Source organism: Galeopterus variegatus, unplaced genomic scaffold, assembly GCF_000696425.1.
Source record: "Galeopterus variegatus unplaced genomic scaffold, G_variegatus-3.0.2 Scaffold4499, whole genome shotgun sequence".
Classification (NCBI taxonomy): Eukaryota; Metazoa; Chordata; class Mammalia; order Dermoptera; family Cynocephalidae; genus Galeopterus; species Galeopterus variegatus.
The window spans coordinates 115615-130984 of record NW_007730610.1 but is presented as its reverse complement, the minus strand read 5'-3'; the positions used below and the strand labels follow the sequence as shown (position 1 = coordinate 130984).

General features: G+C 37.2%; 1 protein-coding gene across 2 annotated transcripts in view; it reads right to left on the bottom strand.

The window, feature by feature from the left end:
* Window positions 1–1284: 1284 nt before the first annotated feature.
* The window catches only part of LOC103603197 (zinc finger protein 345-like), an 81305-nt gene continuing 67219 nt past the window's right edge, over window positions 1285–15370 (bottom strand). For both annotated transcript variants that reach the window (XM_008587689.1, XM_008587690.1), the window contains 3 exons: window positions 7590–7716; window positions 7243–7335; window positions 1285–4778 (listed from right to left, as the gene is read on the bottom strand). In XM_008587689.1, coding sequence (XP_008585911.1) covers window positions 2413–4778; window positions 7243–7335; window positions 7590–7716 — 2586 coding nt within the window. In that variant the 3' untranslated portion in view covers window positions 1285–2412. The remainder of the gene's footprint in view (window positions 4779–7242; window positions 7336–7589; window positions 7717–15370) is intronic.

The following is a 15370-nucleotide window of genomic DNA, read 5'->3' as shown; positions in this document are numbered from 1 at the left end:
ATCCCAGAACAACAAGAATAGAGAAAAAGAAAGCAATTAAGAACACTAAGAAAGCAAACAACACAGAAAAAGGTTTACAAAGAGATAGGGAAGGATTAGATTCTGGGTGAGGACTAAAAAATATTCAGCAAATACAAGGTTGGGGAATAAGTGTGAGAGCCCACTTCGAAGATTATTAAATACATGTGCTTGATGTACATACACCAGCTATTCTCGTAATAACTTCGTATAGCATACATTATACGAAGTTATACGAACAGAGGTGGGATTCACCAGGCTGCCCCTCTATCAGTGGCAAGGCACACACAGCATTCCATTACCACAAAAACAGTTACACAGCACTTGGTGCTCATAACTATGCTCTTGTCACATTTAAAGATATGAAAAGTAGGAACAAAAAGGGGAAATTTTTCTTTTAGAGACTGCATTTCACTGCATAGAACAAAATGAGTAATATTGTTCACAGCTGTTTAGATTAACAGTTATGTACCTGATTTGCTCATTTCTATAGAAATGTTTCTACTAGACACATCAGATGGCTTGATGTTAGCTTCAAACTTTGGAAAAAATTTATTTCTCTACTTGAGACAGTTTGTTAACAATGATCATAGAAATTTACATACACTAGGAGAGTACAAAAACTGTGTAGAGCAATACTGTAGACTTAATATACTTAACAAGCTATAAAGAGACTAGAATGGCATTTAATGTAAAGATACAATCTTAAAGTAAATATATTATGCTAAGCGTATATATCTCCACCTACACTTACGTGTGGTTCCACTAAGAAAACTTCCTGTTAAATAGAATACTTATAGGCATAAACCCTACATACTTGAGATGGTTGTTCTGTACACTGTAGGCTGTTTAGCAGCATCCCTGGCCTCTACGCACTAGATGGAGTAACACCTTCCAACCTCCAGTTGTGACAACAAAAATGCCTCCAGACATGGCAAATGTCCCCTGGCAGGCAGTATCATCACTTAACTATTTGTCTAGTGTCAAATATTCTTAAAATAGTTTAGATACTATGTTTATCATTTCTTTTTGAAAACTTATATACATATTATATGTCGATAGTTTCCACTTCAAATTCTCTGATATTTAATATGCTTGGAAGTTTTGTTAAAAGTGCTGAAACATTAAAGATATTTATAAAGATTTAATTTAGTCTCAGTATTCAATGAGATGTCCCTCCTGATAAGGGGTTCAAAATTTGTTGCTGTTTCTCCTCATGATTTCTTTGATTTATTCCATAAACTGATAAGAATAAAAGGGAACAATACAGCTTACTCTCCTGTGTGAATCTTCCATCTACAAGGACTGGCAACTTCTGTCAGAAAGCTCAAAATGTCAATTAGCTACAGCGGCGGTTTGTGTTGTAAAGCAACAGATCACAGGTACAGTGGCCCAACAGAGTAAATTTCTCACCCACGTAAAGTATAAATGGAGGGTTTTGGAATAAAAGTGGGGAGATTTCTGTTCTCAACAATCAAATTCTTATGTCTTCAATCCTGGTGGCCTTCTTTAACCTGTTGCTCCCAAGGCCTCCCTGGTGATCATCTGCACTTCAGTCCCAAAGGGCATGAGAAACCAGGAAGAACTATATAGGGATTTTGTTGGTGGTGGTGTTGCCAGCCCTGAAAGTAATGTTTGTCATCTGTGTCCATATTCCCCTGAATGGAGTTCAGTTACATGTTTCCACACACAACAAAGGGAAGCTAAGAATGCAAGCTAGCTGTGTGTACAAAAGAAAATAGTTTGGCATCTAAAAAATAAATAGCAAGTCTCTGCCATTCAGGATTTCTCTCCTGATTCTCTGATGTCTGGTGAGGTGTGACTTCTGACAAAAGATGTTTCCACATTCATTACAGCCAGCCTTCCATATCCACAGCATCCATATCCACAGATTCAATCAACAGATCAAAAATATTTGATAAAAGATAAATAATAATACAATAAAAATGCAAATACAGAAAGACACTATAACAGTTATTTGCATAGTCTTCACATTGATTCACTATTCAAAGTAATCTAGGCAGCATGTTAATTATACACCACGACATTACACAAATACTACACCATTTATATAAGGAGCTTGCAAGCAGATTGTGGTATGTGCAGGGGGTGCAGGAGCCAATCCCAGTGGATACCACGGAACTGTATAGGGTTTCTCCTCTGTGTGAGTTCTCTGATGCACCCTCTGGTGACTTCCAATGAAGATTTTTTCCACATTCATTACATTCATAGGCCTTTTCCCCAGTGTGAATTCTCTCATGTCTAGTGAGGGCTGACTTCTGGATGAAAAATTTCCTACATTCTTTACATTCATATGGTTTCTCATCTGTGGGAGTTTTCTAATATCCACCGGAGGCTGACTTATGGTAGAAAGTTTCCCTACATTTTTTACATTTATATGGATCCTCCTGAGTGAGTTCTCTGATGAATCCAAAGGTGTGACTTCCGGCGAAAGGCTCTTCCACACTTTTTACAATAATAGGGTTTTTCCCCTGTGTGAATTTTCTTGTATCTACTGAGAACTCCCCGCTGGCAAAATCTTTTTCTACATTCATTACATTCATAGGGTTTCTCACCTGTGTGAGTTCTTTGGTGAATAGTGAGCACTGACTTAGTGGAGAAACATTTACTACATTCATTACATTTGTATCGTTTCTCACCTGTGTGAATTCTCTGATGGACAGCCAGGGCTGATGGACTGTAGAAAGCTTTCTTACAGTCTTGGCATTCATATGGTTTCTCGCCTGTGTGAATTCTCTGATGGACAGCCAGGGCTGATGGACTGTAGAAAGCTTTCTTACAGTCTTGGCATTCATATGGTTTCTCGCCTGTGTGAATTCTCTGATGGACAGCCAGGGCTGATGGACTGTAGAAAGCTTTCTTACAGTCTTGGCATTCATATGGTTTCTCGCCTGTGTGAATTCTCTGATGGACAGCCAGGGCTGATGGACTGTAGAAAGCTTTCTTACAGTCTTGGCATTCATATGGTTTCTCGCCTGTGTGAATTCTCTGATGTACGGTGAGGGCTGATTTTCTGAAGAAAGATTTCTTACATTCTTTATATTCATATGTTCTCCCACTTCTGTGAACTCTCTGATGTCCACTGAGGTCTGATTTACTGTAGAAAGATTTTCTACATTCTCTACATTCATACGGCTTCTCACCTGTGTGAATTCTCTGATGTGCATTAAGCAGTGATTTAATGTAGAAAGTTTTCCCACATTCCTTGCATTCATGTGGTTTCTCACCTGTGTGAATTCTCTGATGTCTCCTGAGGCCTGACTTCTCCCGAAAGGTTTTTCCACAATAATTACATTTATAGGGTTTTTCACCTGTGTGGATTCTCTGATGTATGGTGAGGGCTGATTTTATGAAGAAAGACTTCTTACATTCTTTACATTCATATGGTTTCTCACCTGTGTGAGTTCTCTCATGTGTACTGAGACTTGACTTACTATAGAAACACTTCTTACATTCTTTACATTCATACGGTTTTTTACCTGTGTGAGTTTTCTTATGATACCTGAAGCCTGTCTCACTCCAAAATGTTTTTCCACATTTATTACATTCATAGGGTTTTCTCCCTGTGTGAGAAATATGATGCATCCTTAAATGTGACTTCCGCCAAAATATTTTTCCACATTCCTTACATTCATATGGTTTCTCACCTGTGTGAGTTCTCTCATGTGCATTGAGGTTTGCCTTCTGGGAGAAAGATTTTTTACAGTCTTTACATTCATATGGTTTCTCACCTGTGTGAGTTCTCTGATGCTGGCTGAAATTTGACTTGTAGTGAAAAGTTTTTCCGCATTCATTACACTCATAGGGCTTTTCCCCTGTGTGAATTCTTCTATGTCTATTGAGGGACGATTTATGGTAGAAAGTTTTCTTACATTTATTACATTTATCAGTTTCCTCATTTGCATGAATTCTCTGATGCCTGCTTAGGAATGACTTCTGGTGAAAGGTTTTTCCACAATCACTACATCCACAGGACTCCTCCGCTGTGTAAATTCTCTGGTGCACAGTAAGGTCTGACTTCTGATATAAAACTTTCTCACATTCATTACTTCCACAATCCTTCTCCCGCGTATGTGTTTTCTTATGTATGGTAAGGTATGATTTCTTAATGAAGGATTTCTCACATTCACTACATTTATACAGTTTCTCTTCTGTGTGTATTCTCTGATGCTTACTGAGTTTAGACTTTTTATAAAACTTTTTCCCACATACATCACATTGAAAAGTTTTTCTTCCTACCTGAGTTATCTCTTGGGCAATGACAGCTGACTTACCACAGGCTTTCCCATATTTATTACGTTTACAGGCGGTCATTCCCATATGATCCTTCTTATGTACACATAATGTTGTCTCTGTGCTGGAGGCTTTCTCTTGTCCACTATCTTCACAAGGCTGCTGCCTTTCAGTTTGATTCTTGGGAGGCTGACTAAGATGTTCACTATTTCTGCTGGGTTTCTCACTTATATTATGGTCATAAGGTTTCTGTGCAGCATGCTTCTCACCAGGCTTTCTGTGGAGAAGCACATCCCAACAGACACTAAACTCCTCAAGCCTCATTTCTGAATAGTTTCCACTCTCTATAATCAGATTGGAAACACAGTTTGAGTTCAAGTGAAATGTTTTTTCTAACTCAACTCTCTCTTCAATTGACGTTTTGCTGTTGGTGATTACAACTGGCCACAAATATCTACTGTGACTTTCTTGACTTTTCTCAATTAGGTCATTGACCAGGTGGAAATCTATAAAAAAAAAAACCCACGAACAACAACAAAACATATCAGTGTACCACACATGAGCACTGCTCATTATGTGCTCATATTAAAGCAAATCATTTTCTTTTAATCCTAGTGGCACAAAACTGTTTAAAAATTAATAATGGGTAAGGTTTTATAAGTACATATCTTTTCAATGTACTTAATGTAATACATTATATTAATGTATTTTCTAATGTCCAGTTATGTTACTCTTTGCATCCTTGTCTACTTTTTTAATTCAAGAGGAAAATACTTACTAGACAATTCACCTGGTCATAGTTTCTAACAAAGTACTTATCACAAGCCATTTGTCCACCCTGTTCACTATTTTACTCTTTTCACAGTGGGTGTCTCAGGCTGCTCTTTATCTCATTATTCTGCTCTGAACATGGCAAGATTTTGCAGCATCAGCTACTTTCAGGTAAGGCCAATTATTTGTCACTTATCCAGGATGTTGGCCTTGCATCTATGTTTGTTAAGTCTTAACTTATCACCATGGAATGTCTAAAGGTATCTGAGGTTTTTTCAAATAAGAAATATCCTTTTTCCCACAGTAGATAAAAACTGCTCCCTCCAAATTTCTTATTTAACCTGACTTTCTCTGCTTCCCAGAGAGCTTCAGTTTACCATCCTGGGTACCCCTTCCTTGCTGGTCAAAAAGATTTTGTTCTGCAACCCAGGCTGTGCTCACCAGCCTTGCTAAATGTTTTTCTAGCTCCTTCTCAGATCAACTGGCAGTCTCCCCCAATTTCAGGTGCATGCACTCCTGCTTGATAATCCACATTTCTGAAGGCTTTTGTTATGTGCACTGGAGATTCAGCTATCTCCTACTTTAATAAAAGATGGAGATTTGCATACGTTTTTCATTTTCTTTGTTATTTTAGAATGACTTCCACAAAGAGAAGGAGAAAATGCTGACTTCAAACTCCACTTCCTACCAGAAATCTGAGCCCCTGAACATGACACCCTTCATGTGGCCTTGGGACCCAGAATCTCCTACTTCTCCTCCCAAGTCTAGGACCAGCCCTTTCCTATGCTATGTCCTCCTCTGCTTCATGATTTCTTACTTCATGGTAGGTAATGCTCACTTCTGGACCTCTTGTCTCATTTTCTGATCAACTCCACAGGTGACTTCCTCAGTGACTATGACTTTAAATGCCTGCTTTAGACAACTGACTTCTTATTTCTTATTTCTGATAGTGACGTCCATTCTCAAATTTAGATTTTATATTTAAGTACGTATTATGTCAAGATTAAAAACAAGTTCACTTGGGGCCGGTCCGGTGGCGCACTGGAGAGTGCGCCGCTTGGGAGTGTGGTGGCGCTCCCGCTGAGGGTTCGGATCCCATGTGGAGACCGGTTCCCGCTCACTGGCTGAGCGCGGTGCGGGTGCAACACCGAGGGTTGCATCCCGTTACTGGTCAGTAAAAAAGACAAAAAGGAAAAAAAAACAAAAACAAAAAACAAGTTCACTTGAATTGAAGCTATGTCAAAGTAAGCATTTAATAATCTTCCTTAAACTTACTTCTCGGATAATCCTTCCCCAATGCTCACATTTTTCTCTCTCTGTCATTAAATATTCCTCATGATTCTTATACAACTACTTAACATGTATTATTTTCTTGCTTCTCTCTCATCAGAAGTAAACTTTATGAAAAAGGGACATTATTTAGATCTTTGATGTTATAAGCACAACCATAAAATTACAGACGCTTAATATCTACTCAATTAATATGTGTTAAAAGAATAAATGAATGTAAGAATAAATCTCTGTGCTATAGTGTGAATATCCCCTCAAAACATGTACTGAAGCCTGACCATTACTTTAACAGTATTAAGAGGGTGGGAAGTTTGACTACAGTGTTGAAAGTTGTGGCTTCTCAGACATGGCTGGATAGTGAGATTTATGCCCTTGTGAATGGATTAATTCATTACTCATGGTGTGATACTGTGTACTACCTCCAGACTCAGCTGAGAGTCTCCACCAGAAAGAGAGCCCTCACTAGATGCAACTCCCAAAAATTGGACTTCCCAGCCTATAGAACTGATAGATATGAATTTTGTTTTCTTATAAACTACCTGGTTTAAGGTATTGTTATAAGTAACAGGAAACAAACTAATAACAGTGTGAAAAAAGAAAAACTGACAACAAGAAGAGAGAAAAAGAAAGCAATTAAGAACACTGAGAAAGCAAACAACACAGAAAAAGGTTTACAAAGAGATAGGGAAGGATTAGATTCTGGGTGAGGACTAAAAAATATTCAGCAAATACAAGGTTGGGGAATAAGTGTGAGAGCCCACTTTGAAGATTATTAAATACATGTGCTTGATGTACATACACCAGCTATTCTTAGACCTGAAACCTGAGAAAAATATTGGTAAAAACAGCTGAGCGATGCCAATGTCTGTTGGCTTTTACTCTTCCCAGCCTCCCTGCCCTTGTGCTGACCTTGTAGGCTCTGGTTTGGGGGCTCTTCAGTAGTCCACAGCTCTCCTCCTTGCTCCAACTTGAAGATCACCTCAGGTTTGGTAATGCAGTGCCCTGTTAATTGAAAATAACATAGAACTTTGCCAAATTGTTATGTCAGATCCTTGGAAAAATTGTAAAAGCTCAGCTTCAAAAGCTGTTCGATGAAGGAGCCAATTTGAACTTTTATTATAGAGGAATGACACTCACATTCTTCATGAAATGGATCTTACCTAAATAGCATTAAACCTTATATGTGGTTCCTATATTTATCAAGAATCACAGAAAAGTATTATTGCTCCTGGGACTTACTGCCAAGACTCACTCACCCAATGACACAAGGTTGCTGTAGGTCTCCAGCGTCACATCCCTGTACAAAGTCCTCTGAACATCATCCAGGTCCTGCCATTCCTCCCAGGTGAAGTCCCCAGCCACATCCTCAAACAACACCAACCCCTGTAACAGCACATCTCTCCTCAATTCAAGTCACCATTCCCAGGTCACAAAACAAGAATCTGGAAGTTCACACTTCTCTTTGTGCATGTTTCATATGTATCTTACATAAGATGCAGGCAGCTTCTTTGTATTCCATATGGTGGAAGAAAGAAAAATCACAGAAGGAACATTCAGCCATTGTAATAATTTATCAATTACAAAAAATATTAAAAATTTACCTTTTAGATCTAGAGTGATCCTTATTGCTACAGATAAAAGTAAGAATAAAACTCTGCTTCTCTAAGGAGCTTACGACCTGGTATGAAGACATAACTATAAATACATACATGAAATAATGCATTAGATGATCTAATTTAGACACAAGTTCAATATAGACTGGGGTAAGAAAGAATGGGAAACTAAAACTGTATTTTGTATTCAGTTTGCACTTCACTGAAATGTTTAGCTCTTCCATGTTCTTATAAATACGAGGAAACAGCAAAAGTCCAGTCACAAGGACACAAAACACACATACTACTATAATGGTACTACACACAGCACCACGTCTCAGTGAATAATCCTGGGCTGTGATGAGATAAACACACTTTGAGCTGAATGAAGTAGCAAAAAATTGTATGCACTCATTGTTGATTTTTAATTACTGCAGTGCAAAAAGACTGCTTTTGTCCACACCAGGGTGAACACTGCCACTTTCAAACCACAAGGTATAAATAATAAGGCCCTGTTAGAACAGGAAAGTCACGTGATGGAGTTTGGACGTGTTGTCCCCTCCAAAACTCATGTAGAAACTTGATCCCCAATGTGGCAGTGTTGGAAACTGATTGAATCACGGGGGCGGATTCCTCATGAATGGATTAATGCTCTCCCTGGGGCAGGGCAGATTAATGACTGAGTTCTCGCTCAATTGGTTCCTGCCGGACCTCGTTACTTCAAAAGACCCTGGCACCCTCTCTCTCTCTCTCTCTCTCTCTCTCTCTCTCTCTCTCTCTCTCTCTCGTTTCCTCTTGCTTCCCTGTCTTGCTTCCTCCCTCATGTGATCTGCTCATCCCCGCCAGCTGCCTGCCACTTTTCCATCATGAGTAGAAGCAGCCTGAGGCCCATGCCAGATGCAGCTGTCCCAGAGTCATAAGCCAAATAAACCTCTCTTCTTTATAAATCACCCAGTCTCCGGTAATTCTGTTATAGCAACACAAAACGGACTAATACATCACGTGTCCAGATTTGCATTTCAACACTCATCCTCTAGAAGGACAAAAGGGAAGGACTGAAGGGAGAGTCAGAGAGGAAAAAACAGGGTGACACATGACTACCTACATCAGGACACAGAGCAGTAAGCATACAGAATAGGAAAGGCATCCTTTAAAAAAGAAGAAAAAAAAAGTAAAAGCAGAAATAGAATTTGGTCCTAATTTGCTGTGCAGAGAATGAAAGAATTTTAACTCCAAGGCTATCTGCATCATCTCAGTTACTTAGGTGCTGGCACTGTAAAGTGAAATTAGGAAAATGGAAGAAGAATATAATGAGCACAAAAGACAAAGACTTGCACACATTATATCTGAAATATCTGTGAGAATTTCCAAATGGCAATTGGATACGTGATTCCAGGGTTCAGGAGAGAGATCTAAGCTGAAGATAAATATTTGTAAAGAATAAGAATTTCAATGGTATCTTAGGTCACCATAGTTAATAAATGTATAACATCAAATAAAAAGAAAAAAAGTACAGGATCTGCAAAAACATTAATATTTAACTATAGAAAAACAGAAATAGACTATGAAGACCAGAAAGGAATTTTCTCATGAATAAAGAAAAACTCAGTATTAAGAAGTCTACCAATGTATTTCATCATTTATGTAGTTGTATGAAGCAAAATCCTTTGACTATCTACATAGACATTAAGATGGTACTTTTAGAAATGTATTCCACGTTTCTATTCCTGCTCAAAAAGAGTGGAATCATCACTTCATCATAACAACAAATACAAAGTTGAGGAGACTGAAAAATCAACTTCCTGGAACCATGAGAGGGACAAAGGGCAAATCACTGCCCCCAAGATTTGAGAGGCAGACAGCCAAATATACAGAGTCATGGATTACAGGAGCAGAGATTTACTATTGGAAACCACCACGAGAAAAAGTGTAAGAGCAGGAATACCTGAGTTGTAACTGACAAATTGATGGAGACTCAGTGTAGACAACTCTGAGGGTTAAAAACTCTAGGGAACCGAGGGGACCAAGATTGAGGATTCAGATCCCCATACCAGCCAGCTGCCAAAACAAGGAAACTCACTCTAGGGGAACTTGGTCATAAATGAGCCACCAAACAAAACAAACATACAAAAAAAATCAAAAACAAAAACCCTCCGCTTCATCTGTGAAAGGAAAAGGCAAACCATTTTTAATTATGCCAGAACACTCTGTTCTTAACAAGGCCTGCCCTTAGTTAAAACTACTTAACCAGCCTAACCTGTGGTACTATTATCACAGCCTAAATAACCTGGGTGTAAGAAAATACTAAATTCCAACCCACTCTAGCTTTTCCATATGGAAGAAGACAAATATCCAATTCTGGCTCAATCTAGCCATCCTGTCCCACTGAAGGGGAAAGAAAAAAACAATAAAAACAAACTGAGTATACTTCTAAAGTTTACAGTCCAAACACAGAGGCTCATTAAAATGATGAGACTTAATCATAAGCCTATAGAACTTTTCTGCTAGGGTCTGAATGTTTGTGTCCCCACAAATTAACATGTTGAAACCTAATCCACAATGCACCAGAATTAAGAGATGGGCCCCTTGGAAGGCAATTAAGTCATGAGGGCAGATCCCTCATGAGAGGTATTAGTGCCCTTATTTAAAAAAGGCCAAGGAATGCTTCTTTGTCCCTTCCACCATGTGAGGACACAAGCCAGGTGCTATCTATGAGGAATGAGCTCTCACCAGACACAGAATACCTTAGAACCTTGATCCTACACTTTGCAGCCTCCAGAACTGGAAGCAATAAATTTCTGTTGTTTTTATATTACCCACTTTAAGGTATTTTGTTATAGAAATCTGAACAAACTAAGACAGCTCCCCTTCTCCACACCTTACCACCACATTACTGAATGCATATTTAAAGCAGTTTCTTTCCCCTGGTACACCATGTCTGGCTATAAAGAAAAACATTACAAGGCATTCAAAAGGACAAAAGAAACCCCACAATTTGGATTGACAGAGCAAGCATCAGAAGAAATGACTATAATATTAAAATTCTCAAACATGGAATTTTTTTTTTTTAAACTCTGACAAATTAGTTTAAGGTTTAAATGGATAAAGTAGACAGCATTCAACAACAGATGGGCATTGTAAGCAGAGAGATAAAAAGTTCTTTGAAATAAACAAATCAAGAGCAACAACAACAACAACAACAAACACCACAGATCAAAAATACCGTAACAGAAATGAAGAATACCTTTGATTGGCTTATTAGAATGAATGAAACTGAGAGAAAAGAATCTTTGAGTTTGAGGATAAATCAATAGAACCTTCAAAATATGAAAACCAAAGAGAAAAAAGATGCATGGGAACAGATCATAATATCCAAGAACTTTGGGAAAATGACAAAAGATGTACCATAGACTCATAAGTACACCAGAAAGAGGAGAGAGAGAGAAAGAAACAAAAGAAATATTTGAAACAATAATGTCTGAGAACTTCCACAAATTAATGTCAGACATGAAACCAAGATCCAGGAAGCTTAGAGAACACCAAAAGAGATAAATTCTAAACATCTACACTTAGGCATATCACTTTCAAACTACAGAAAATCAAAGATAAAAAATAATCTGAAAAAAAGCCAGAAGTAGGGAGAAATCATCTTACTTATAGAGAAACAAAAATGAAAATTACATCAAACATCTCAGAAAGCATACAGACAAGGAGAGTGGAGTGAAATATTCAAAGTGTTCAGAGAAGAAATCCACCAACCTAGAGTTCTGCACCCTGTGAAATCATCCTCCAAAAGTGAAAGAGAAATAAGACTTTATCATATGAACAAAAATGAAGAAAATTTACTAGTATAAACTGTCTTGCAAGAAATGTTAAAAGAATTTCTTTAGAGAGAAGAAAAAGATAAACTGGATCTACATAAGCAAGGAGCATTAAAGAAATAAGTGCAGGTAAAATAAAAACATTTATTTTTCTTAATTGATATAACAGATAACATGTTGTATACAATAACAATAGTAACAATGTATACAATTATGCTTTTACACACACATATATACACAGTTATGTAAGATTGTGTATAAGTGAAATGAAGTGACAACAATAAAACAATACATGGGTCAAAGAAAAAAATCTTAAGAGAAATTAAAAAATATTTAACCAAATGAAAATGAAAACACAGGTATCAAAATAAGTTAGATTAAATCAAAAGCTGTGCTTTGATAGCACTGAATGAATAATTGGAAAAGAAAAAACACCTAAAATAACCTAAGTTTCTACCTTTAGAAACTAGAAAAAAAGAACAAACTGAATCCAAAGGAGGCAGAAGAAAAGAAATAATAAGATAGAGCAGAAATCAATAAATTATAAACAGCAAGTCAACCAAGATAATAAACAGCAACACTCAAAAAGCAGTTCTTTGAAAAGATCAATAAAATTAATAAGCCCATAGCCAGGCTAAGAATGAAAGACAGATGAAAGAAATTACAAATATCAAAAATAAAAAAGGGGACATTACTACAGCAGATCCTGTGCACATTAAAAGACTAATACAGACATACTAGGAACAACTCTCTGTGCACACACTTAATAACCTAGATGAAATGGACCAACTCCTCAAAAGACAAAACTTACCAAAACTCAGAAGAGACACACAATCTTAGTAGGTCTATATATATTATGAGAATTAATAACTAAAATCCTTCAAAACAGAAAGCACCCAGCCCAGATCTGTTCACTGATCAATTCAACCAACCATTTAAAGAAGAAATTATAACAATTGCCTACAATCTATTTCAGAAAATAGAAGCAGATAGGATACTTCCCAACTCATTATATAAGGAAAAACAGAAAAAACATTACAAGAATAAAACAGTACAAATAATTATCTCTCATGAACATACAAAGTCCTCAACAAAATATTTGCAAACTTAGTCCAACAATCTATATAAAAAGAAAATATTTGCAAACTTAGTCCAACAATCTATAAAAACAATTATGTACCATGATCAAGTGGGATTTATTCCAGGCACACAAAGCTGGTTAACATTTGAACATCAATTAATGTAATCCATCACATCAACATACTTTAAAAGAAAAATCACATGATCATAGCAATAGAAGAAAAAGCATTTGACAAAATACAGCACCCGTTCATGATAAATACTCTCAGTAAGCCAAGAATAGAAGGGAACTTCAACCATAAATACTCTCAGTAAGCTAAGAATAGAAGGGAACTTCCTCAACTTCATAAACCCTATTTACAGAAAATTACAGTTAACATCATACTTAATGGTGAGAAACTCAAAGCTTTTTCACAAAATCAGGAACAAAGCAAGAATGTACCCTCTCACCACTCCTTTCAACACTGTATTGGAAGTACTAGCTAAGCAATAACACAACAACACAAAATAAAAGGCGTACTGACAGGGAAGGAATAAATAAAATTGTCTGTGTTTGCCCATGATATAACAGTTTACACAGAAAATCCAAAATAAGAGAAAAACTCCTGGAACTAAGAAGTGATTATAGCAGTATTGCAGGGATAAAGTGTTAATATGCAAAAGTCAGTCACCTTCCTATATACCTGCAATGACCAAGCAGAATTTGAAATGAAAAACACACTATTTGCAATAACACCCCCAAAATGAAAAAAAGTTGCAAATCATATATTTTATAAGAAGTTAACATCCAGAATACAGACATTCTCACAACTCAATGACCAAAAAACATGATTAAAAAATGGGCAAAGGATAAACATGGCTCCAAAGATGACACACGAATCGCTAACAAGCATATGAAAAGATGCTTAACATAATTGACCATCAAAGACATGCAAATCAAAAACCAAGATATTACTTCACACTCAATAGAATATAACAAATGTTGGCAAAATTATAACCCTTGTAAACCACTTGTGGGAATGTAAAATGGTGCAGCCGCTATGGGAAAAAAAAAAAAAAAAAAAGTACAGTGGCTTTGTAAAAAACTAAAAATATAATTACTCTAGGCTGTAGATTGAATGTCCCCTCCAACCTCATTGAGGCTGAATCCCCACTGTAACTGTTGAGGGTGGGAAATCCTACTACAGTAATTGAAAGGTGGGGCCTTGAAGAGGTGATTAGATTGCAGGACCATGCCATAGTGAATGGATTAATAATGGTGGTTATGGGTGTGTTTCTCAAGGCTTTAAAGAGAGTAAATAAGGAGGCTGGTCTCTCACTCTCTCTGCTTCCACCATCTTGCAATGTGACGAGTCACTGTCACCACCACCAAGAACCTCACCAGATGTGTTCCCTGGACTTTGTGTTGTGAGGCACCCTCCTGCAAAAATGCACTTACACGCCACTTGTGCAGAAAAGGGCAGTTTATTCACTCCAGCTGGCCAGTGACCATCTCTCAAGGAGCAACCAAGGCAGAGCAGCCCTGGGCCTTGGTTTTGTGGGGTTTTTAAAGGCAAAAACCACATCCCATTGACACAGGTTTGTCCAGGTGCACAAAGCAAGCTAGGTAGCTAGGTTACAGAAGCCAAAAATGAGCCGTTAGAGCAATCAACCATACAAATTTTCACTGTGTATGGTTCCTGTTCCCGTGTAATAGTTCACTGTGTATGGCTCCTGTTTCTATGCAATGGTTTTCGTTTCTATGAGAAGGTCAACGGTTTCTCATGCAGAAGCGGGGGTAGTCTGTAGGTCAGACGGGGTAAAATGGAGTTACTTAGGTTAAGCAAGAAATTCTACAGAAGCAGATAGTGTACGTTTTGAGGGTGCAGAGAGCTCTATTTCATTTGGACTTCCCAGCCTCTGAAACTGTAAACGATAAATTTTGTTTTCTTTATAAATCTCCTAGTTCTAGGTATTTTGTTATAAGTGACAGAAATAGACTAATACACAAAATAATCCATCAAACTAACTTCTATGTATATATCTAGAATAATAAAGAGCAATATCTCAAAGAGACATTTACACACCAATTTTTATAGCAGCATTATTTACTTAGCCAAGAGATGGAAGCTATCAAAATGTCCACAGACAAATGTGAATGGATAAACAACATGGTGTATACATTCAAAGGAATATCAGTCAACCTTGAAAACACAGAGAATCCTGACAGTTATATGCTGCCATATGGAACCTTGAAGACATTATGCAAAGTGAAATAGTCCACGTGCAAAATGACAAATATTGTAAGGCTCCACTGATGTAAGTCAAATTTTTAGAAACACAAAGTAGAATGGTTCTTGCCAGAAGCTGGAGGGAGGTAATTGAAAGCTGTCATTTAGTGGGTATAGAGATAAAAAGATAAAAAGATAAAAAGTTCTGGATATTTGCTGCACAACAGTGTCACTATACCTAACACTACTTAAAGGTTAAGAAACATCTAAAATGGTAAATTTTATGTACGTTTTGTGTTTCTCACCAAAATTAAAAATAAATTATTTTAAAAAT